The 25,473-nt window shown below is 43.6% G+C and overlaps 2 protein-coding genes and 1 long non-coding RNA gene across 5 annotated transcripts in view; 2 read left to right on the top strand and 1 right to left on the bottom strand.

Moving 5' to 3' along the window:
- vps54 (VPS54 subunit of GARP complex) overlaps window positions 1-2,613 on the top strand; it is a 31,223-nt gene extending 28,610 nt beyond the window's left edge. For both annotated transcript variants that reach the window (XM_033624291.2, XM_033624290.2), the window contains one exon: window positions 138-2,613. In XM_033624291.2, the coding sequence (XP_033480182.2) occupies window positions 138-243 (106 nt within the window). In that variant the 3' untranslated portion in view covers window positions 244-2,613. The remainder of the gene's footprint in view (window positions 1-137) is intronic.
- Window positions 2,614-17,244: 14,631 nt separating this feature from the next.
- LOC144462523 (uncharacterized) lies at window positions 17,245-23,830 on the top strand. The gene is made up of 2 exons (XR_013490799.1): window positions 17,245-17,510; window positions 22,698-23,830. It is a non-coding gene; the product is annotated as an uncharacterized LOC144462523 (long non-coding RNA).
- The window catches only part of LOC117255460 (UTP--glucose-1-phosphate uridylyltransferase-like), a 30,491-nt gene continuing 28,031 nt past the window's right edge, over window positions 23,014-25,473 (bottom strand). For both annotated transcript variants that reach the window (XM_078166511.1, XM_033624408.2), the window contains exon 10: window positions 23,014-23,397. In XM_078166511.1, coding sequence (XP_078022637.1) covers window positions 23,290-23,397 — 108 coding nt within the window. In that variant the 3' untranslated portion in view covers window positions 23,014-23,289. The remainder of the gene's footprint in view (window positions 23,398-25,473) is intronic.

Raw genomic sequence — 25,473 nt, 5'->3', positions numbered from 1 at the left:
AATAACTGCACAAACGACCGTTCTCGACTTCTTTAAAAAACAACAAAATAGATTGGGATTATTGATCCATCACTCGGCTAATCAATGAACAGTTTGAGCTCTTATCTGACAGTTGAATTGACTGTGGTTGTTCGCAGGCTGGTGGTGGTGGACGTTGCCTTCTACACGGAGAACGTCCAGGCGCTGAAGAGCCTCGAGCGGCTCGACCTGAACATGGCCGAGATCTGGGAGCAGAAGAGGTGATGGAGGACGCAGACAGGACGTCCAGGACCGACCGACCAACCCGGAGACAGGGGGGCCGACCTCGGGGGCCGACCTCGGGGGCCGACGGCGGCCTGCTGAGGGTGGAGGAGGCCCGGAGGGACCAAAAATACAAAACTGGGAGTAGAAGCGCAGCAACACACTGGAGGCTTCCTGAACTGCTCCACCTTAAAAGACTTAATCAAGTAACACACAGAGCCTCCTTAAAAACTGCTGCCACCTCATCTCACTGTGTGCAATCCAACAGGAATACTAGTAAATTATTAGAGACACTTTTAGTGGGAGCCAAGGGTGTAGATAATGTTTAAGAAATGGCGGGGTAATTTATTTTTCTGTCGTCTTGAAAACATTCTATACTGTGGCGGACTCTTTCTCCAGATGTCGGAGCTGAAGGGATTTTTTATCACCAATGCACACTGAGACCGAATTTTTCTGTTGCTGGTTTCGCAGACGTTTGCTCAACGTTCCCAGCCGAGGATTCAGGGTTCAGATAACAGAATATTTCTCTCTTTCCTGCTCTGAAAGAATCAACAGGGTTCCTTCACGGTGTTTCCAGACTTTTTCCAAACCTCCTTCATCAGCTGGTTTTGGTTTTATTTGCTGAGGTGACTGCGGTAAAATGGATTCTTAAACTTTTATACTCCAAAACAAGAATATTTTCCAGACTTGTTGTGGTCAAGTCCTGGACATCCAGACAGTTGGAGACCTGGAGGAACCCAAAAATGTGTAATTGAAGAGTTAATTTCCTTAAAAACTTTAAATAAACAACATCCAGACTGTGAAAGCATCGCAACTCTCAGCTACATCCTGTTGTTACCAAAGTAAAACACTTTCTAATTCAGGAAATAGACTCTTCAGCTACACAGTTTTTTTTTCCTTCACTCAAATGATGCATTAAGTTTTCTTCAGTCGTGACAATCCAGAGACGAAGGTGATTTTCATACGTGTAGTAAATGGATGAGTTTGACTGCAGAACATGAAGCATGAAAATCAGCTGTTGACTCAAACTACTGTTCTCCCTCTTACTGTAGTTTTATTTAATCTGCATGAACAAAACGTGAGCTTTTTGTTTCCTCCGAGGCTCAAATGACTCAAAACGGAACAGAAAATCTGGCTTCATTTCCATCTCTACAATCTACATCAGATCTTCTTCTTCTTGTTTTTATAATGAAGAAAACAAACCACCAGGATTTAATCTGCACAAAGTGACACTTTAATCAAACGATGCGTCTGCAGCAGGTTCGTCCTGATTTTCCAAAATACATTAAATGTCAGGAGGTTAAATTAAATTAAATCTGTATCGGCTCCTAAAGTCAGAAAATAATCAAGTGACCAAGTTGTGTCTCCCAGGTGTTAGTGTTCAGGCTGATGTTGGTTACAGGTGGTCACGGTCACACATGAGCCCGCTGACATGATATTTGTGTTGAATATGAGCAGTGATGGTTTAAAGGACGTAGAAAGCTAGCTTGCTAGCTATTTATCAAGCTTGCTAATAAATGCTGCATCATACAACGTTATTGGTACATTTTCCATGTCCTTACGTTCTTTACTTGTCTCTGACTCGCTGCCAGCCAGGCAGCATCTCTCATGGTTGGTATCATACAATATCAGCTGCTTAAACACGACAACAGTCAGTGTATAACTTCTGTGGTGATACTTTGGCTGCTTCTACAAACTGGCAACCGCCATCCACTGAAGGTAACACACTGACTCTAGATAAATACGTCATACAACAACTCCTTGAGTTGCGCCAAATTGTAGTTCTTGAAACGTCAGATTTTCTGTTCCTGAGTGAAGTTCAGTCGTTCTGAGCTCCAACCCAACAAAACACACCTGACCAGCTGCGGCCACATCACCTCCCGTCTCTGAAATGGACGTCAACACTACAGGCAGCGTTTGGCTCCCAGAAAGTCCAGGATGAAATGACCCCAGGGTCTCATGTCTCTTGTCTCACTGCATTAAACAGCTGACATACTTTCATACAAATAGTTTGTTTCCAGATTATATCCTGTTATCATGAGAAAGCTCCCGAGGTCATGTGATGCTACAGCTGATCTTGACCGTCCCGGTTTGGAAACAGAGGAGGCTGAATTCAGAGCGTGTGATCATGTGACCGCAGCTGTCAGTCTGTCATCACTGTCTGCTTCAGAAGTGCCTACTTTTGATCTGAGACGACACATCTGAGCTCTCTGCTACAGTGTGCCTACCATACCACTGTGTGTGTGTGTGTGTGTGCGTGCGTGAGTGTGTGTGTGTGTGTGTGAGAGTGAATGAGTTGGGTTGCATGTCTGAAAATCCAAAATGTCTTGAATCCTTCAAACCTGATGTGAATAAAACAGGATGATGGAGCAACTTGTTTTTCAGTTTGTTCATCTGCTGCACGTTTTTATGCCGTGTTCACACTACACGATTACAGCCCGACGCAGCGTCGTACGGTGACGGCTGGATCGTGAACAACAACAAGTGTCGTACACGATAATCCGTCATTTCTTCTCATGTAGTGTGTCATTGTAGATGACAACCAATGCCACGTCTGGGACGCCTCACGACATCCCGACAGAAAGTTGATTTTCTTTTTGTCTTTCGTGACTTCTCCCGTCACAGCCATCACTTTGACCAATAGGAACACAGAGCGATCTGCTGTCATGGAAACTGTGCGACAAGAACACCCCAGGCTTTTAGATATTTCCTGTAGGGACCTTAGCACACAGAGTAAAAAGGAAACAGCAGAGGCACTTTATCAACAGTTAGCGTCAAGCTAGCAAACAGTGTTATTTCTTCATAATGGAGACGAGCATAAAGTAATAAAATTAAAAAATAGTGGCTTTTCTTCACCACCTCATTTGAAACAGACCACATTATAAATGGGCCGTTATTTATTATTCCCTCTGTACTTTTATATTTTTTACTTTTTATCTGCTTCTGTTGCCTTGATGAAGTTAATGCATCGCGCCGTGGTTTCAAACTCAACTCTTCCTGTATCTGTTTCAAATTAAAAGCCTCTTTTAACTTCAGTTGAGTGAATCCCTTCATTTTCTAAAAGGCTTTTATTGTGAAACATTTGCAGGAACTTGTGGAGGATTTAGTGGCTTGTATGTTTGCATGCTGTGCTTCAAATGTAGCTCCGCCCCTCTGGTGGCACTCTTCACATTACTACAGTAACATTTCAGCTGGCACATGAACAGACACAGTGACTGAAATAATAGTAACAACAGTAAAAATAGGACAAGAATAACCTGATGACATCACACACGTCGGGGGTTTATGGTGTGGGCCAACGTGTAGTGTGTCATGTCTGTCAGCTAAGTCACAGCACGATGTTATGACTCCACAATTGTGTAATCTAACATGGTGACCATTGGAATGGACAGTAGTGTCGTGTAGTGTGAACCAGGCATTAGCTTTAAAGGCACAGTTCATATATTTTTTTCTGAGGTGGGGCTGTATGAGATACTGACCTGTAGTCAGTGCGTTACATACAAAAACAGATGGGACCAGCATCTCTGCTGTTTATTAGGGTTAACAGCAAAATTTAATATAGCTACTTAAAAAAAAAGAAAGACTTGAACGTTTCCTTGATGACGGTCAGGAAGTCATAAATCGATATACTGTGTGAAATGGATATAGAGGAACATGACTACATAAAACGGACGGATGAATCTGCAGGTGACAGAAAAATTGAATCTCATGTTGGACTTCATCCAGACAAAACTAAGAAGTAATTTTTTCCTCAACTTAACTGATTTACACGACGCTGAAGTTCACGTCTGATTCAGCAGTTTTAAGGGGAGACTTAAGGGAAAAGTCATTTATATTGCTGAGAGACCCATCTTTGACTTTTTGTACTTTTTATTGTCGTAAAAGCACGTTGGACATTTTAGGTAAATCCTCAGTGCTGTCTGAAACTCACTTTCAGATTTGTGAATCCTTTATTCTATTTGTGAAAATGTAAAGCAGGGAGAGAGGCCTTTTTCTCATGTAGACCACATTAGACCAGGTTACTTGAAAACCACTACACTTCTATGGATCAAATCTGGACTAGATTTTTGTAGAGAGTCTAAATATTATTCAAAAACACACTTTCAGATTTGTTAAACCTTTATTCTGTTTGTGAAAATGAGCTAAAAAAAAAAGAAAAAAAGACATTACACCATTTTTTTTCATGTATAGACCATGTCAGACCAGGTCCAGATCAAAACCACTATACTGAAACGGATCAAACATGGACTAGATTATCACAGAGAATAAATGTTGATTTAAAAAAACCAAAAAAACACACAGTTTCACATCTGTGAAATTTTTTATTCTATTAAGGGAGATGCAAAACATTTGTCTGTGGTTTTCACAAAAAGACCACACTGAACCAGATCCAGATCGAAAACCACGATACTAAATCCTGTCTAACATGGACTGGATTATCACAGAGAGACTAAATGCTGATAAAACACAGTTTCAGATTTGTAAAATATTCATTCTGCTTGTGAAAATACAAGAAAGGGGACACATCTAGTATAAATAGTCCTGTCTAGTCCAGAACTGACCAAGTACATTGGTTTTTGATCTGGACCTGGTCTAAAGCGGTCTATGCATGAAAAACACAGTGAGGTGTCAATTTTTTTGCATCTCCACAAATAGAACAGGTTTCACAAATCTGACTTGACCAGACTTGACCTGTTGAAATATAGTGGTTTTTGACCTGGACCTGGTCTGATGTGGTCTCCATCTGAAAAACGCAGTGAAATGTGCCCTTCTTTTGCATCTGTACAGACAGAATGAAGATGTCACACATGTGAAGCTGTGTCTCAGACAGAGTTGAGACTTTTCCTAAACTGTCAAACATACTTTTACAACGACGTCATTAACGGTAACTACCGAATCGGAAGCGAACTTCAGCGTCGTGTGATGTGCCCACAGTGAACACGGTCGTCATTACAAATGACCTCCTGTTGTTACACAGCCAGCCGATAAAAGCCTACAAGGATCCAATGGGCTCTCTGCGCCATCTTGTTTTTCTCCGGGTGAGTAAACGTGTCTGACAATAACTAGCCTATCTTTTACGTTTAATTTAATTTTAATTTATTTTATTTTGTCAAGAGGGACAGTGTACATTAATGAACATTTTCATAAACATAAAAACGTAAAGGGACCCAATGGAGTTCTCAACGGGCCCAAAAATTCAACCCGAAACCGAAATGACCCGAGGGACTTGAAGCCCGAAACCGGCTCGGCCCGACATCATCACATACATCACAACCAAACAAGTTAACCGGAGTTTGTTTTTTTTTTTTTTTAAATGGAAGGGGGAAATAATGATGCTCCCCCTGTGTGCCTCAGCAGTCTGGCTTCCCTGGCTCAAATACAGTATCTTTAATCACTTAAAGTCAACCAATCATTCATGTCCCAAAATAATATCACCAGACAGACAGGCTTCAACGTCAGCGTGGGGGAGAGCAACCATTGCGCATCATGTAGCGCTGCGCCGCTGCATTTAATGAGCCGCAGCCGCTCTCAACACTTTTCCTGCACCTGAACGCTGACTGACTGACTGAACTTCACTCACACTTCACAGCAGCATATCTTGTTTTAGTATTATTTTTTTCGTCAGAACGGAATTCAGCTTTCTTTATTTTTATAATTCGCATTTTCTTCTTGCTTAATTATTATATCCCTATTATCATCCCCCTTACACACACACACACACACACACACACACACAGCAGACAATACTTCAACTTCAACTCGAACACTTTATTAAAAACGGTAACTATAACCTTCAAATATCAACATAACATTGAATAATGAATGGATTTGGAATAATCTTAACAGACATGCATATTTTCTTCCTCACAGGCTGCTCAGAGGTGAGAACCATGGACAGCAGCATTGTGTGTTAGTGCTGCTGTCACACCCTCACACAGTGCGCTTCTCTGACAGACACATATTTCTCTCTCTCTCTCTCTCTCCGCTGTCCGAGCCCGACTCAGCCCTCCCCAATTAACTTAATTAGTCGGCCCAAACCGACCCGACCCGTCGGGCTTATTCGGGCTCGGGCTCAGGCTCAGGTTGAAATTGAGAAATCTACACCAAATTACAGCCAAAGGCTGATTTCCATTGCCAGTCCCCCTGCCAGATGGTACACGCGACAGTTCCTAAAAATAGTGTAAACACTAAGCATATTAAAGGCATAGCAATTACAGTAATGAAATCATAACTCAATCTCAAGGCTAAGTAAGTACACAATATAAAACATACATTTGTCATATACAACAATCACAACAAATTGCAAAAACCCTCAGGTACTTCCTATAACATATTGCACCCCGTATGCTGCACCCAGCACCCATGCAGCATCTACTACAGTATACAGATAACACATCAGAGGTCGTCAAGTGCTTCATATAATATTGCACACAGTATATTGCACCTGAGAGACACCATCACAACACTATTACAACACATAAATACAGCACATAAACCAGTCAGTCACATAATATACAAGCTACCTCACATGGTACTGAGCACTCAAGAGCTGTGGAAACAATTTTTGGTGGACCTCAGCCATCCCTTCAAATGTTTTTTAAAAGTGCCAAAGGTGAGACACTCCCCAACAGTGGATGGTATGGTGTTCCAGAAGTTTCTACCCTGGACAGACAGAACCATCTGACTAAAGGTGGTGCGCCTGCGTGGAATGACACAGTCACCTCGGGCAGATGCTCGGGTGGTGGCCATTTAGCGATATGAAAATTACACAGGCTCTTTTTAAAGTTGAATCCATATTTCTCAAGGATCTTACAGTAATGATAAGATTGCGGTTTCTTAGCAAATACTTTCAGCGATCTTTTATATAATGATTCTAAGGGCTTGAGAGTGGAAGCGCATGTGAGGGACCAGCTGGTCAGACAGTATTCAATGTGACTGAAAATCATAGAATGCAGAAATGTCCTGGCTGGCTATGATTTGAACCAAGAGACTGCGTGTGTAGAAAGGTTGAAATGGGTTAACCTAGATAAAAGGACTTGGTGGTCTATAGTGTCGAATGCTCTCTTTAGATCAAGAAAAACTGCAGCAACACAACAAGCACTCTTATCTACCATGCATTTAATTTTTTCAATAAGGACGCACAAGGCAGTTTCAGTGGAGTGGTGAGTGCGGAAAACAAACTGCATAGGATGTAGAAGAGGAAGATCACTGTTAAGATGCTCTACAAGAAGTTGGGCAACCCATTTCTCAGCAATTTTGGACACAACTTAGCCCAGAGACATCCCTGGACCTTTAGCCACCTCTGATTCAGTAATATCTATAAAATTGAAGGTTGGTCGGGTGTGGTCGACTGGAGAATAAACACACTCAGGAGAGGAAAGCTGCTGGACTATGTCATTCACAGATTCAAGAAAGAAGTGATTTAAACTAGTGGCCAAAGTAAGGGGATCCTTCACTGGCGTGTTTTTTATACAGAGCTCCAGTCCCTTGTCCTGTTTGCCTTGGCAACCCAGCACTTTATTAATATTTTGCCAGATAACTTTACCATTACCATAAGCATTCTCGATTATACCCATGAAGAACTACGTAAAGCCTGAGTAACTTTATTTCTGGCAGTGGTGAATTTTAATCTGTCAGGGACCAGACCAGACCTTAAAGAGCGTTTCAGTAAGATGTCCCTAGCAGACGTGAGCATCCTGCACTCCTCATCAACCCATGGCAGAGTGTGACCCAATTTTTTCCCGTATTTCCCTCTACAGGTAAGAGGGGCCAAGACCTCCTTGATTGATCTATCAAATAGATCCCAGCCACTCTCCAGGTTCACACATGCAAGGATTTTAGACCAACTGAACTCTTTAAGTGCTGAGGCTAAGTTATGTTGCTGGTTTTTGGGTATAAACTCAAACACAGATGTGGAGTTAACTGGAATAGGGGGAACATTAGAGAAACGTGATCTTGTAAGTTTTCGAGAAAAAATGATCGCATTATGATCAGAGAGCCCTGTTAACAGATTGTGGGTAGCCGTTATCCTCTCAGGTCTATTTGTAAATAGCAGGTCTATTCTAGTTCTAGAAGAATTAGTAATTCTGGTCGGTTGTTCAAGCAACTGAGATAGATTGAAATGATCCATAGATTGTTTAAAGATTTTTCTGTCTTTTTTCACATCCCAGTTAATGTTGAAGTCCCTCATTACCAAAATTTCAGACTGATGATCAGTGTGGTGATTTAGGAGAGCTTTTAGATGGGCAAAAAAATCTGATTTGGCAGAAGGAGGGCGGTACATACAAATCAACACAAAAGACATTTCAGCAGAGAGAGAGACTTTCACACTGACAGCTTCAATATCAACTCCACTAGGAGCAGTGAGTTGACTGCATTTGATGGTGTCTTTAACATAAAGAAGAACCCCACCACCCTTACCTATGGCCCTGTCATGCCTGAATACATTATAATGGGGTAAAAGAATGGCAGCTTCAGGTGAGGAGCTGGACAGCCATGTCTCAGATAAACCTAGAATATCTAAATTTGAGTTACCAAGTAGATGTTCAATTTGTTCACATTTGGGTACCATGCTACAGATATTTAAATGACCACATAATAACCCATTAGGTTTAGAAAGAGGGTCCAATACTAACTTGGCATGATTTAAAGTGCTGAAGATTCATGTCCGTTATTTCTTTAGAGCTGGATTCCTGCATTTTGCCAGGCCCGCGGGAGGCTCTGCTGCTGGGCCACTGACCACCGGAGAAAAGGGCTGCTCAGTCCGATGACCCACTGGAGAGGTAGACAGTTCAGTCCACTGACCGACCAGAGCCTGCCGACCCGCCGAAGAAGAGAGCTGCTCAGTCCACCGACTCACCGGAGAAGTAGACAGCTCCGTCGACAGACCAACTGGAGCCCGCTGACCCGCCGGAGAAAAAGGCTGCAGGATGGATGGAGCCACGAGCTGCTGAGCTGGACGCTCTGAGCGCGACCCCCGCTGGTGGAGCCGCTGCTGCCGGTCCGCCGCTGCTACGGTAGGACAGGTGCCCGTCCAGCGGTCCCGCAGGAGATGACGGCTGCTCGGAGATCAGACCCGCCGAAGGTGGTATGGGCCCCCCAGCTGCTAGGCACACTGCCGTCGGCGTATACCCGCTGGGGGCCCACTGCTGCCCGCTGGGGACCTCGGCTAGCAGGCCCGCTGGAGATGTTAGCTGCCAGGCTAGTAGCTCCGCTGGAAGTGACAGCTTCCCGCCCGGCAAGCCCGTCGACGTTGAGCTTGATGAATCATCCTCAGACGAATCTGCACCATCACCAGTGACTGGATCCTCATGCCTTCCTTGTACAGCCAATGAGGGACCCTGGGAAAAGACTGAGTCTCTTGACCCAGAGTCACCTGATCTTTACCCTTGCAGCGAAGAAGCTGCTACACAAGAAGGACCTGAGCTTGATGAATCAACCGCCGTCATGCCGATCATTCACAGCTGGGATTTAGCCAGAACCTACAGTAACCTCAGGTTACAGCGTCAGGGAGGACTCATCAGGTTTGGTGTTGGACTTTTCCACCCCAGTTCACTCCCTGTTAACACAGGGGAACCTGAGCGCAGTGAATTGCCCTCAGACGACCCTGTTGTAGAGGCAGCAGCTCAAACAGACTCGGAGTTCATTAGCTTACATAATGTGAGGTTGCTGCATCAGTGTGCTGTCAGTAGCTCTGGTCTGGACTGTCTGGGTGATGACACTCAGCACAGGACACAAGAGCTGGACAGCACCTCTTTATGGACCAGCGCCGAGATTCACAGCTGCGATATAGCCAGAAACAATAATTTAAGGCTTCTGCATTGCGTGTGTGGTGGACACAACAGGAATAATGTAGACATTATTCGCCCCACGTCACCCCTGGAGAATGCAGCAGAACCTGAGCTTGATGAGTCATCCTCAGACGAATCTGCACCATCACCAGTGACTGGATCCCCATGCCATGGTCCAGCCAATGAGGGACCCTGGGAAAAGACTGAGTCTCTTCACCCAGAGTCACCTGATCTTTTTCCTTGCAGCGAAGAAGCTGCTACACAAGAAGGACCTGAGCTCAATGAGTCAGCCTTAGTCAAGACGGCACCATCACCAGTGACTGGATCCCCATCCCATCTCTGTCCAGCCAATGAGGGACCCTGGGAGAAGACTGAGTCTCTTGACCCAGAGTCATCTGATCATTTTTCTTGCTGCAATGAAGCTGTTAGCCAATACAGACCAGAGCTCAGTGAATCCCGTTCAGATGAATCTGAACCACTAGCAGCTCAAACACACATGGAGTTCAGAAACCACAGTAATCTCAGATTTTTGTGTCTGGATGGACTCGTCAGGTATAATGTGGAACGTATTTGCCCCAGTTCACTCTCGGTTAACACAGCCGAACCTATGAATCATCTTTAGATGATTCTACTCAACCACCAGTCACTGGATCCCCATGCCATCCCTGCTGTGCCGATGAGACCCTGGGAAAACACTGAAACACTTGACCCAGGGTCACCAGATCTTGTATCTGGTAAAGAAGACATTGCTGTTTCCAAAGAAGGACCTGAGCTCAGTGAATTATCCTCAGATGAATCTGCACTGACCCCAGCAGCTCAGACAGACCTGGGGATCAGAAAGAGCCGTAAACTCAGGTTGCTGCATCCGGGTAGACTTTTCAGGTGTGGTGGGAGACGTAATCCCTCCAATTCACCCCCAGTTAATACACCAGCACCTGAGCTGAATGGATCGACCCCAGAAGAGTTTGTGCCATCAGGAGCCCAAACAGACTCTGAGCGTAGTCGTAATTCGGGCAGCGAGACTCTCAAGAAGAAAGAAAAGGAAAACACACCAAGAAAAGTAAATGAGAGACCCTGAGGAAATATTGAAACACCTGACCCGCAGTCACCAGGGCCTCTTAGCAGAGGGACAAAATTTTCACTGAGGCTCGAGCAGCAATGTCAACTTATTGGGTTTACTCCGGGTGCTCCGGTTTTCCCCAAACATGTAAGATAAAATAATAATAAAAAAATCTATCTATCTATCTATCTATCTATACAGTACAGGCCAAAAGTTTGGACACACCTTCTCATTCAATGCGTTTTCTTTATTTTCATGACTATTTACATTGTAGATTCTCACTGAAGGCATCAAAACTATGAATGAACACGTGGAGTTATGTACTTAACAAAAAAAGGTGAAATAACTGAAAACATGTTTTATATTCTAGTTTCTTCAAAATAGCCACCCTTTGCTCTGATTACTGCTTTGCACACTCTTGGCATTCTCTCCATGAGCTTCAAGAGGTAGTCACCTGAAATGGTTTTCCAACAGTCTTGAAGGAGTTCCCAGAGGTGTTTAGCACTTGTTGGCCCCTTTGCCTTCACTCTGCGGTCCAGCTCACCCCAAACCATCTCGACTGGGTTCAGGTCCGGTGACTGTGGAGGCCAGGTCATCTGCCGCAGCACTCCATCACTCTCCTTCTTAGTCAAATAGCCCTTACACAGCCTGGAGGTGTGTTTGGGGTCATTGTCCTGTTGAAAAATAAATGATCGTCCAACTAAACGCACACCGGATGGGATGGCATGTCGCTGCAGGATGCTGTGGTAGCCATGCTGGTTCAGTGTGCCTTCAATTTTGAATAAATCCCCAACAGTGTCACCAGCAAAACACCCCCACACCATCACACCTCCTCCTCCATGCTTCACAGTGGGAACCAGGCATGTGGAATCCATCCGTTCACCTTTTCTGAGTCTCACAAAGACACGGCGGTTGGAACCAAAGATCTCAAATTTGGACTCATCAGACCAAAGCACAGATTTCCACTGGTCTAATGTCCATTCCTTGTGTTTCTTGGCCCAAACAAATCTCTTCTGCTTGTTGCCTCTCCTTAGCAGTGGTTTCCTAGCAGCTATTTGACCATGAAGGCCTGATTCGCGCAGTCTCCTCTTAACAGTTGTTCTAGAGATGGGTCTGCTGCTAGAACTCTGTGTGGCATTCATCTGGTCTCTGATCTGAGCTGCTGTTAACTTGCGATTTCTGAGGCTGGTGACTCGGATGAACTTATCCTCAGAAGCAGAGGTGACTCTTGGTCTTCCTTTCCTGGGTCGGTCCTCATGTGTGCCAGTTTCGTTGTAGCGCTTGATGGTTTTTGCGACTCCACTTGGGGACACATTTAAAGTTTTTGCAATTTTCCGGACTGACTGACCTTCATTTCTTAAAGTAATGATGGCCACTGGTTTTTCTTTAGTTAGCTGATTGGTTCTTGCCATAATATGAATTTTAACAGTTGTCCAATAGGGCTGTCGGCTGTGTATTAACCTGACTTCTGCACAACACAACTGATGGTCCCAACCCCATTGATAGAGCAAGAAATTCCACTAATTAACCCTGATAAGGCACACCTGTGAAGTGGAAACCATTTCAGGTGACTACCTCTTGAAGCTCATCCAGAGAATGCCAAGAGTGTGCAAAGCAGTAATCAGAGCAAAGGGTGGCTATTTTGAAGAAACTAGAATATAAAACAGGTTTTCAGTTATTTCACCTTTTTTTGTTAAGTACATAACTCCACATGTGTTCATTCATAGTTTTGATGCCTTCAGTGAGAATCTACAATGTAAATAGTCATGAAAAGAAAGAAACTGCATTGAATGAGAAGGTGTGTCCAAACTTTTGGCCTGTACTGTATATATATAGATGTAGATATATGGCCTGTTGTCAGATGTAAAGCTCTGACAGCTCTGCACTGAAAAGATCAACTTCTCCATATTTATCACAGACTGATATTTACTGATTAAAGGAAAAGATGATGCCACATGATGTGCGGTGAGCGCTGCTGCATTACAAAAGCCAAACTTTGTTTATCTCAGGGCACAGCCGTTGTGTCTGCTGCACGTCTACACTGATAACAATGAACACGAAGGCAGCATGTGTACGACCCCAAAGAGGTGCCAGGTTTCAGGAGCAAGTTAAACAGTGAGGGACCTGCTTCATGTAAAATGCTGCCTCAGGGGCTTTTCAGCCCAACCAGAATACAGTTCTCTGAACAAACAATAATACTTATTGTGGTCATATTTTAAGGGACTGGGTCTCATTCATGAACTGTCAGTAAATCTGTGAAACAATAAAAAACAATGGCACTAAAAATCTACCCAGGATTCATGAACGCTGTGGAAGACTTGGATTTGATCGTAGGCATGTTTGTATGTTCATGAATGCCAATCAATCGTAAGTCGACATCGTGTTCCCGCTAGTCAGCAGTTAGCATCCATCCCCGCCCATGAATATCCAGTGACCACCATGTATGGAGGTGATAATTACAGTGGGTAGGTGCATCCTTTCGACCTGTGGACATGGAGCAACCTAAGAAAGAGGGAGAAAAAGAAAAACGTTTCTGACATTGAAATTGAAGTTATTTTAGGTGAAGTGGGGTTCACCAAAACGCTTGATTTGTAAATGGTCTCTAAAGCTGGGAGTAAATCAAACTGCTTTCTCAGTAGGTAACACTTTAGTTTGGTGGGTGATGCCAGTTTTACTACACAGGAGTGGAAATGTCTGCACATGAACTCACTGAATGTTGAGAAGCAGGAATATTGTTGACATGGCACTTATTTTTCTGAAGATATCTCAGACTGTTCATCGTCTGTTTTTTATAACAGGATGAAGGTTTTCAAAATGTACTTTTACTTCTTCACACTAAAAGAGAGTTATTATTTATAGGTTAAATCTGCAGTGGTTTTCCAGGTGCGGCCCACTTGAGATCACACTGGGCTGTATGTTGCCCATGAACTAAAGTGAGTGTGACACCCCTGATAAAGGTCTTAATGCATTCAAACACTTAATCCCCAACAAACACTGACATGTAAAACTGGAAACCGTTACATTAATCAATGTATTCGGACTCTGCCTCACAACAGGTTACCATTTGTTGGCAACTCGTAGTTCAGAAATAATGAATAACTATTAATAATAATTGTTAATTATGTTAGTGTGACTTAATTTACATTGAATCACCTCGTGGGGCAGCGTTCCTGAAAAAGGTTAAATGATTGTCACTTAATGAAGTCAGTCTCATAAAATACACTCAACTGTCAATGTGGAACTCTGAACTGTGATTAATAATTAAATAAGTATTAATTATTATTAAATGAATAATTGCAGAGGTGAATTAGCCTTGACAAGACAACACTTGACATGTTTGATGAGGACGATGAACAGTTGTCTGTCATTTTCAATTTATGCTTTAATCACATAATATTACAACTTTTTTTTCTTGAAGTTTCAACTTTATTCTGGTAATATTTGGACTTCATTCTTGAAATCTAAATTTTTTTAACATGGCTAATTCTAATTCTCTGTTTTAAGTTTCTTTGGTTGAGAGAAAAAACAGTAGGAAGGAGCTGTAGGAGCCATAAATTATATTCACGTTTAAATGTAATATCCCACCAGGCCACAAGGGGGAGGTTATAGTACTGGCTGAGGCCAGCCAGCGTAGCGTTAAGTTCATGCCAGGAACACAGGTGCTGCTGATGGAAGGAGACAAACAGTTTTTGACTGTGCTCTGATAAAGATTTGTCCGGCTCCAGACACTGATGAACAAATAAACGTATGATGATATAAAGTATTGGTAAAGACTGGAAAACATTTTCTGAATACATGTCATATTTGAGGTATCTGTACTTCACTTGAGTATTAGTAGACACTTCATACTTCTACATAATATTTCAAAGAGGGTCATTGTACTTTTAACTCCACTAATTAATTGCCAGCTGTGGTAATTATTTTACAAACACAACTTATGAAGAACTGATGCATTGTAAAAATTGTGTGTTTGTGTGTATACACATATAGTTGTCGTTTTTTCCAGGAGAAAACTATTCTGTTATTTAATTATCTTAAGATAAAGGTATAACTTCCTGAATTCAAGCTAATGAGATAACAGTCATCTTTTAATGAGAACATAATAAATCTTATCATCTAAAATAAGTTAGAAATATTTCTTTGGGATAACTATCTCAAACCTGATAATTATAATCGTCATCTTGACGTAGAAATGTTTGTTTTCTTGTGATTATGGTCTAATTGTCTCCTTATTTTAGGGAAGCAAAGTTATTTTTAGTGATATTTTCAGAAAAAAAACCCCAACAACATAAAAAAACATAGTTTTATGTTGAAATAACAAGATAATTATTCTGTAAAATAACAGGATATTTATCTAAAGAAACAAACATTTTGTTTTTTTGCAAGTAACAAAAAGGTTTTCCTTTGTCATCTTGGGATAAAGAGATAACTGAACTCAGCATAATGAATTTGATGAAGTCATTTATTGTGAGATCACAATAATTTTCTCGTTATCTGGAAAGGTTAAATGTCAGTTCCTTCAGCCTTTATTAAATTAACCACAAAAATTTAACGTATACTTTAACGCTCAAAGTATCGTCACTGTCAAAGGGTTCAAGTTGGATTCTTTTTTTAAAGTGCCGACAGTGTTTTTGTCGTAGATCAGAAATCAATAAGAGGAAGAATATCCAGTGATGATTCTGATGTTGTTTGTTGTGCAGGTTCAGGATTTTCTGACCAGAGGCCTGCACTATGAAGCCAGTTGAACTTACCCAGGATATCTTCTCACCATCTGGTTTGACTAACCCCAACATCGGCCGTCTGGATAACCGTTACTACAAAGCTGGTTGTGAACTAGGTCAGTCAACTCTGGGTTTTCCTATCCAGCCATGAGTGCGATCATGTAAAAGAAGCGGGGTTGTCAAGTGTGAGCGTCATCATCAGAACCATGAATGAAGGAGGCTGCTTGATATGAGATGAGATGAAATGGTAGTGACAGTGAATTGTTGATGAGACAGTAAAATGTCAGTGGCGCAGGATATAAACGACAAACTGTAATCTGAAAACAGAAGATCTAGACACATTGAAAGCACCATCCAAAAATTCACCATTGTCCGACTCTTAAAATACGTGCAGGTATCACTGAGCTATCGCTATGGGCCTCTGTGACATTAGTACAGAGTATGTTTTGCTGTTTAGTTGGATGATGACGAAACTCCTCTGAATATGTCACATAAACACGTTAAAGTAACACCAGACTGTTTCTGCTGCTGAAGTAAAGAGTGGAAGAGTAGTTAATGACTGATGAGGTCTGTCTGACTGACATGTTACATTTATAATAACAGGAGCTTATTAACAGTGTGTGGATTATTTTACTGATAAAATATGATGTGTTTTATCCCAGTTCTCATCACACAGGTGTCTCATGTTATGTTGAGCTGCAGTGATGAATCAGAGTGTAAAAGTAGCAGCACTGTCAGCCATCACTGAGGATTCAAACAAACTCTGCATCATTTTAAATCCTGCTAAAATCATGTGTTTAGTGTGTAAACGATCTCTGTGTTTGTTAGAAGCTCTGTTTTAAAACCAGTGGAAATATTAAATGTTCTTCTGGCCTATAACAGCATACAGGCTCCTCTTTTTAAACCGAGACTCTGGACTTTGATTCATGTATTCATGCTTCCTCAGTGATCTGATCGGTCAGAGGTCGGGGTGTTGACAGGCTGTGATCTGATACCCTGAAGTTAACCTGCTCCAGAGCAGGTTAACTGTTCAGCATCAACTACCATGGTGATTTAGCTTCCCGCTTCCAGCTTCCCAGTACTGAAAACCCAGAGTTAACCCTGAAGTTACCTCACTAACTCCAAATCCTGCTTTGTAGTACAGGCCTCTGGTTTGAGAGCATCCTTGACATGTTGGAGTTTTGAGACAAATTTGTTACTGAAGTCCTAAAGAATAAACTTTGGAGGTTAAAGAAGAGTTAAATTACCTTGACCGTTATTGGCTGGCATCAGGCAGCCATGTTTATTGGCTTCTTTGAGGCACTTATGTCCAGACTTGACCTGTTGAAATATAGTGGCTTTTGACCTGGTTTTTGGTCTGATGTGGTCTCCATCTGAAAAACGCAGTGAAATGTGCCCTTCTTTTGCATCTGTACAGACAGAATGAAGATGTCACACGTGAAGCTGTGTCTCAGACAGAGTTGAGACTTTTCCTAAACTGTCAAACATACTTTTACAACAGTAAGAGGTGCGACAAGCCGGGGAGCCCCGCGACGTCATTAACGGTAACTACCGAATCGGAAGCGAACTTCAGCGCCGTGTGATGTGCCCACAGTGAACACGGTCGTCGTTACAAATGACCTCCTGTTGTTACACAGCCAGCCGATAAAAGCCTACAAGGATCCAATGGGCTCTCTGCGCCATCTTGTTTTTCTCCGGGTGAGTAAACGTGTCTGACAGTAACTATCTTTTACGTTTAAACTCGCTGTCGGGCTAATGCTACTAGCTAACGTTAGCTAACGCTAGCTTTGTGTGCTAGCTGCTCTCCCTTTGTCTGCCCCAAGGAGGGAACATAACTCAACATTAACTTAAATTTAAACCGTATATTGACTTACCCTGCTGTACAAGAACCTTATTTGTTCCTGTATTTGTCCTTCACGTGAAGTGTCAAGACGTGGGGTGCCTGATGGTTGCGTTGCATGTTCTGCAATGTTCTCGTGTTTTATACTCCGCCAGCAGATGATATTGTGAATGTAGCTCTCACATGCACATTGAAAACCTTTCTGTCGTCTTCTCTCTATCTCCGAACAGTTTTAACAGAAATTTGATGTTATTTCCTTTGGAATATCTCTCACTGAAATCGCTGAAAACTCCGTATTTCTTACTAGGAGCGAAAGCTTGACGGACGTGGCAACAGTAACCAAGGGGGGCGGGGCTTAGGGGGTAAATTGCAACGTGATGTCACTGTGACGTCACAGTTTTGATTAAAAAGTTTGTAAATATACCCCGTCCAACCTTCTGAGTTCCCCCGTCGCCAGCAGCCACATTGTCTCACGTTCGTGTGAAACTTGACGACTCGTGTTAGACATCAGAAGACACTGAAATTCTCCTTTCAGTTCACTTCAACCGCCGTCATGCCGATCATTCACAGCTGGGATTTAGCCAGAACCTACAGTAACCTCAGGTTACAGCATCAGGGAGGAATCATCAGGTGTGGTGTTGGACTTTTCCACCCCAGTTCACTCCCTGTTAACACAGGGGAACCTGAGCGCAGTGAATTGCCCTCAGACGACCCTGTTGTAGAGGCAGCAGCTCAAACAGACTCGGAGTTCAGAAGCTTGGATAATGTGAGGTTGCTGCATCAGCGTGCCATCAGTACCTCTGGTCTGGACTGTCTGGGTGATGACACTCAGCACAGGACACGAGAGCTGGATAGCATGCTGATGCAGGGACTTTTCCACCCCAGTTCACTCCCTGTTAACACAGGGGAACCTGAGCGCAGTGAATTGCCCCCAGACGACCCTGTTGTAGAGGCAGCAGCTCAAACAGACTCGGAGTTCAGAAGCTTGGATAATGTGAGGTTGCTGCATCAGCGTGCCATCAGTACCTCTGGTCTGGACTGTCTGGGTGATGACACTCAGCACAGGACACGAGAGCTGGATAGCATGCTGATGCAGGGACTTTTCCACCCCAGTTCACTCCCTGTTAACACAGGGGAACCTGAGCGCAGTGAATTGCCCCCAGACGACCCTGTTGTAGAGGCAGCAGCTCAAACAGACTCGGAGTTCAGAAGCTTGGATAATGTGAGGTTGCTGCATCAGCGTGCCATCAGTACCTCTGGTCTGGACTGTCTGGGTGATGACACTCAGCACAGGACACGAGAGCTGGATAGCATGCTGATGCAGGGACTTTTCCACCCCAGTTCACTCCCTGTTAACACAGGGGAACCTGAGCGCAGTGAATTGCCCCCAGACGACCCTGTTGTAGAGGCAGCAGCTCAAACAGACTCGGAGTTCAGAAGCTTGGATAATGTGAGGTTGCTGCATCAGCGTGCCATCAGTACCTCTGGTCTGGACTGTCTGGGTGATGACACTCAGCACAGGACACGAGAGCTGGATAGCATGCTGATGCAGGGACTTTTCCACCCCAGTTCACTCCCTGTTAACACAGGGGAACCTGAGCGCAGTGAATTGCCCTCAGACGACCCTGTTGTAGAGGCAGCAGCTCAAACAGACTCGGAGTTCAGAAGCTTGGATAATGTGAGGTTGCTGCATCAGCGTGCCATCAGTACCTCTGGTCTGGACTGTCTGGGTGATGACACTCAGCACAGGACACGAGAGCTGGATAGCATGCTGATGCAGGGACTTTTCCACCCCAGTTCACTCCCTGTTAACACAGGGGAACCTGAGCGCAGTGAATTGCCCCCAGATGACCCTGTTGTAGAGGCAGCAGCTCAAACAGACTCGGAGTTCATTAGCTTAGATAATGTGAGGTTGCTGCATCAGTGTGCTGTCAGTAGCTCTGGTCTGGACTGTCTGGGTGATGACACTCAGCACAGGACACAAGAACTGGATAGCACCTCTTTATGGACCAGCTCCGAGATTCACAAGAATAATGTAGACATTATTCGCCCCACGTCACCCCTGGAGAATGTAGCAGAACCTGAGCTTGATGAGTCATCCTCAGACGAATCTGCACCATCACCAGGGACTGGATCCCCATGCCATGGTCCAGCCAATGAGGGACCCTGGGAAAAGACTGAGTCTCTTGACTCAGAGTCACCTGATCTTTTTCCTTGCAGCGAAGAAGCTGCTACACAAGAAGGACCTGAGCTTGATGAGTCATACTTAGTCAAGATGGCACCATCACCAGTGACTGGATCCCCATCCCATGTCTGTGCAGCCAATGAGGGACCCTGGGAAAAGACTGAGTCTCTTGACTCAGAGTCACCTGATCTTTTTCCTTGCAGCGAAGAAGCTGCTTCACAAGAAGGACCTGAGCTCGATGAGTCATCCTCAGTTGAATCTGCACCATCACCAGTGACTGGATCCCCATTCATTCCTTGTGCAGCCAATGAGGGACCCTGGAAGAAGACTGAGTCTCTTGACTCAGAGTCACCTGATCTTTTTCCTTGCAGCGAAGAAGCTGCTTCACAAGAAGGACCTGAGCTTGATGAGTCATCCTCAGTTGAATCTGCACCATCACCAGTGACTGGATCCCCATTCATTCCTTGTGCAGCCAATGAGGGACCCTGGAAGAAGACTGAGTCTCTTGACTCAGAGTCACCTGATCTTTTTCCTTGCAGCGAAGAAGCTGCTTCACAAGAAGGACCTGAGCTCGATGAGTCATCCTCAGTTGAATCTGCACCATCACCAGTGACTGGATCCCCAATCATTCCTTGTGCAGCCAATGAGGGACCCTGGGAAAAGACTGAGTCTCTTGACCCAGAGTCATCTGATCATTTTTCTTGCTGCAGCGAAGCTGTTAGCCAATACGGACCGGAGCTCAGTGAATCCCGTTCAGATGACTCTGAACCACTAGCAGCTCAAACACACGTGGAGTTCAGAAACTACAGTACAGTCAGGATTCTGTGTCCGCGTAGACTGGTCTGGTATTCTGTGGAACATCTTCGCCCCTATTCACTCTCAGTTAATACAGCAGAACAGAAACTCAGGTTTCTGTGTCCGGATGGACTCCTCAGGTATTATGAGGAACTTCTTTACCCCACTTCACTCTCGGTTAACGCAGCCGAACCTGAGGCCAATGAATCATCTTTAGATGATTCTACTCAACCACCAGTCACTGGATCCCCATGCCATCCCTGCTGCGCCGATGAGATACCCTGGGAAAACACTGAAACACTTGATCCAGGGTCACCAGATCTTGTATCTGGTGAAGAAGACATTGCTGTTTCCAAAGAAGGACCTGAGCTCAGTGAATTATCCTCAGATGAATCTGCACTGACCCCAGCAGCTCAAACAGACCCGGGGATCAGAAAGAGCCGTAAACTCAGGTTGCTGCATCTGGGTAGACTTTTCGGGTGTGGTGGGAGACGTAATCCCTCCAATTCACCCCCGGTTAATACACCAGCACCTGAGCACAATGATTCATCTGAGGATGAATCTACACTGACCCCAGCAGCTCAAACAGACCCGGGGATCAGAAAGAGCCGTAAACTCAGGTTGCTGCATCTGGGTAGACTTTTCGGGTGTGGTGGGAGACGTAATCCCTCCAATTCACCCCCGGTTAATACACCAGCACCTGAGCACAATGATTCATCTGAGGATGAATCTGCACTGACCCCAGCAGCTCAAACAGACCCGGGGATCAGAAAGAGCCGTAAACTCAGGTTGCTGCATCTGGGTAAACTTTTCAGGTGTGGTGGGAGACGTTATCGCCTCATTTCACCCCTGGTTAATGCAGCAGAACCTGAGCTGAATGTATCGACCCCAGAAGAGTTTGTGCCATCAGGAGCCCAAACAGACTCTGAGCGTAGTCGTAATTCGGGCAGCGAGACCCTCAAGAAGAAAGAAAAGAGAAAACACACCAAGAAAAGTAAATGAGAGACCCTGAGGAAATATTGAAACACCTGACCCGCAGTCACCAGAGCCTCTTAGCAGAGGGACAAAATTTTCACTGAGGCTCGAGCAGCAATGTCAACTTATTGGGTTTACTCCGGGTGCTCCGGTTTTTCCCAAACATGTAAATAGATAATTAAATAGATAAATAAATTATATAAATATAAATTACATATATTTATATAAATTATATATGTACATAAATAAATAAATATATTCTATTAAGTTTAAGTTTATTTACTTTATTAATTAATCCCCTGAGGGGAAATTCAATGTTTTCACTCTTGCTTGTCAATTACACACAGGTCTGAAAGACACACACATGCACAAACAGGACCTATACATGCACAAAGTGGAGAGATGTCAGAGTGAGGGGGGCTGCCCTTTGGTCAGGCGCCCCGAGCGGTTGGGGGATTCGGTGCCTTGCTCAAGGGCACCTCGGCAGTGCCCAGGAGGTGAACTGGCACCTCTCCAGCCACCAGTCCACGCTCCATATTTGGTCCGGACGGAGACTCACGGGGCCAGAACTGGTCTACCAGAGGGTCCAGTCTGGCCCACTCTTCAACCTTCTGGATGAAGGTTTTCAAAATGTGCTTTTACTTCTTCACACTAAAAGAGTATTATTTATAGGTTAAATCTGCAGTGGTTTTCCAGGTGCGGCCCACTTGAGATCACACTGGGCTGTATGTTGCCCATGAACTAAAGTGAGTGTGACACCCCTGATAAAGGCCTTAATGCATTCAAACACTTAATCCCCAACAAACACTGACATGTAAAACTGGACATAAATATGTACCGTTACATTAATCAATTAATTTATGTACCATTTTTTCCCCTGTTAAAGGGAGTTTTTCCTGATCAGCTGAGAGGGTCCTAAGGACAGAGGGATATCGTATGCTGTAAAGCCCTGTGAGGCAAATTGTGATTTGTGATATTGGGCTTTATAAATTAAATTGATTGATAGATGTATACATATGTGTATATTTGTGTATATATACACATATGTGTGTGTCTACCAAAAAGTCATAATTACAACTTTTCCTTTCAGATATATCAGCCTACTGAACCTCCAGAAGTGCCTCAAAGAAATCAATAGACATGGCTGCCTGATGCCAGCCAGTAACTGTCAAGGTAATTTAACCCCTCTTTAACCTCCAAAGATTATTCTTTAGAACTTTAGTAACTCATGTCAGTGATTGTCAGTATTTGTAATCCTCAGACTCTTAATTTGAAACCAATAAACAGTCCAGAGGATGAAAACTTTCAAATCTTATTCAAAATATGACATTAAAAAAACCCCAAAACTCTCATATGAAATTTGTGAGGAGTTTCTGTCAGAGTCCAAACATCACATGACACTCAGCTGACCCATATTGCACTTGTTTATTTGACAGCAGAAGCAGACGACACACAGTGGACTCAGACTCTGCAGCGGCTGTTTGCAGTAACAGGAAGTTTCATCACGTCTGCATCAGGAGGAACATGGAAGACGCTGACCTTTGACCCTTTCAGGTTGGCTTTACATTGAAAACAGACAAACAAACAAAGTGAGATAGTTCATCAGAGAAGAGAAGAAAAATAATCTCTTTAAGTCTCTTCAAGGCGCAGATGGCTTCGTCTTTGTTTCCCCCCAGAAGGCCTCAGTGGTCGAGGATCCGCAGGTTTCCTGAAACGATCTTGTTCTCCAGCATCGCTCCGGCAGGGATGTCGATCCTGTCGCCATGATTGGCTATGATGATGACGGTTCCCTGGTGAGGGTAGAAAGGTTTTATTAATAAACACAGTGACGTCATTTTACTGGTTTATTGTTTGTGTGGAGTGGAGGAGGTCCTCAGATCCTTTACTTCAGTAGAAGTACTGACAATACACTGTGGCCCAAATCACTCACCACTCCATGATGTTGATATGACATATTTTCATTGTGCAACAGCAATGATGTAATAAACGGCGCAGAAGAAAATGACCTGAGTACTGTCAGAAAGTGTTCTTTCATGTTTATATAGTCCTCTACATAGAGCTCCCTGTATAGTGAGTTATGGAAGAGTGAATGAGTGAATGATTTCAGACACAGCCTGTGAAAATACTCCGCTACAAGTAAAAGTCCTGTACTGAAAGTGCTACTTAAGTTAAAGTATGTAAATATAATCGGAAAATGTATGTAAAGTATCAAATATATATATACAGTACAGGCCAAAAGTTTGGACACACCTTCTCATTCAATGCGTTTTCTTTATTTTCATGACTATTTACATTGTAGATTCTCACTGAAGGCATCAAAACTATGAATGAACACGTGGAGTTATGTACTTAACAAAAAAAGGTGAAATAACTGAAAACATGTTTTATATTCTAGTTTCTTCAAAATAGCCACCCTTTGCTCTGATTACTGCTTTGCACACTCTTGGCATTCTCTCCATGAGCTTCAAGAGGTAGTCACCTGAAATGGTTTCCACTTCACAGGTGTGCCTTATCAGGGTTAATTAGTGGAATTTCTTGCTTTATCAATGGGGTTGGGACCATCAGTTGTGTTATGCAGAAGTCAGGTTAATACACAGCCGACAGCCCTATTGGACAACTGTTAAAATTCATATTATGGCAAGAACCAATCAGCTAACTAAAGAAAAACCAGTGGCCATCATTACTTTAAGAAATGAAGGTCAGTCAGTCGGGAAAATTGCAAAAACTTTAAATGTGTCCCCAAGTGGAGTCGCAAAAACCATCAAGCGCTACAACGAAACTGGCACACATGAGGACCGACCCAGGAAAGGAAGACCAAGAGTCACCTCTGCTTCTGAGGATAAGTTCATCCGAGTCACCAGCCTCAGAAATCGCAAGTTAACAGCAGCTCAGATCAGAGACCAGATGAATGCCACACAGGGTTCTAGCAGCAGACCCATCTCTAGAACAACTGTTAAGAGGAGACTGCGCCAATCAGGCCTTCATGGTCAAATAGCTGCTAGGAAACCACTGCTAAGGAGAGGCAACAAGCAGAAGAGATTTGTTTGGGCCAAGAAACACAAGGAATGGACATTAGACCAGTGGAAATCTGTGCTTTGGTCTGATGAGTCCAAATTTGAGATCTTTGGTTCCAACCGCCGTGTCTTTGTGAGACGCAGAAAAGGTGAACGGATGGATTCCACATGCCTGGTTCCCACTGTGAAGCATGGAGGAGGAGGTGTGATGGTGTGGGGGTGTTTTGCTGGTGACACTGTTGGGGATTTATTCAAAATTGAAGGCACACTGAACCAGCATGGTTACCACAGCATCCTACAGCAACATGCCATCCCGTCCGGTTTGCGTTTAGTTGGACGATCATTTATTTTTCAACAGGACAATGACCCCAAACACACCTCCAGGCTGTGTAAGGGCTATTTGACCAAGAAGGAGAGTGATGGAGTGCTGCGGCAGATGACCTGGCCTCCACAGTCACCGGACCTGAACCCAATCGAGATGGTTTGGGGTGAGCTGGACCGCAGAGTGAAGGCAAAGGGGCCAACAAGTGCTAAACACCTCTGGGAACTCCTTCAAGACTGTTGGAAAACCATTTCAGGTGACTACCTCTTGAAGCTCATGGAGAGAATGCCAAGAGTGTGCAAAGCAGTAATCAGAGCAAAGGGTGGCTATTTTGAAGAAACTAGAATATAAAACATGTTTTCAGTTATTTCACCTTTTTTTGTTAAGTACATAACTCCACGTGTTCATTCATAGTTTTGATGCCTTCAGTGAGAATCTACAATGTAAATAGTCATGAAAATAAAGAAAACGCATTGAATGAGAAGGTGTGTCCAAACTTTTGGCCTGTACTGTATATATATATATATATA

Source organism: Epinephelus lanceolatus, chromosome 3, assembly GCF_041903045.1.
Source record: "Epinephelus lanceolatus isolate andai-2023 chromosome 3, ASM4190304v1, whole genome shotgun sequence".
In the NCBI taxonomy this organism is placed as follows: Eukaryota; Metazoa; Chordata; class Actinopteri; order Perciformes; family Serranidae; genus Epinephelus; species Epinephelus lanceolatus.
This window is presented reverse-complemented; position numbering and strand designations above follow the sequence as displayed.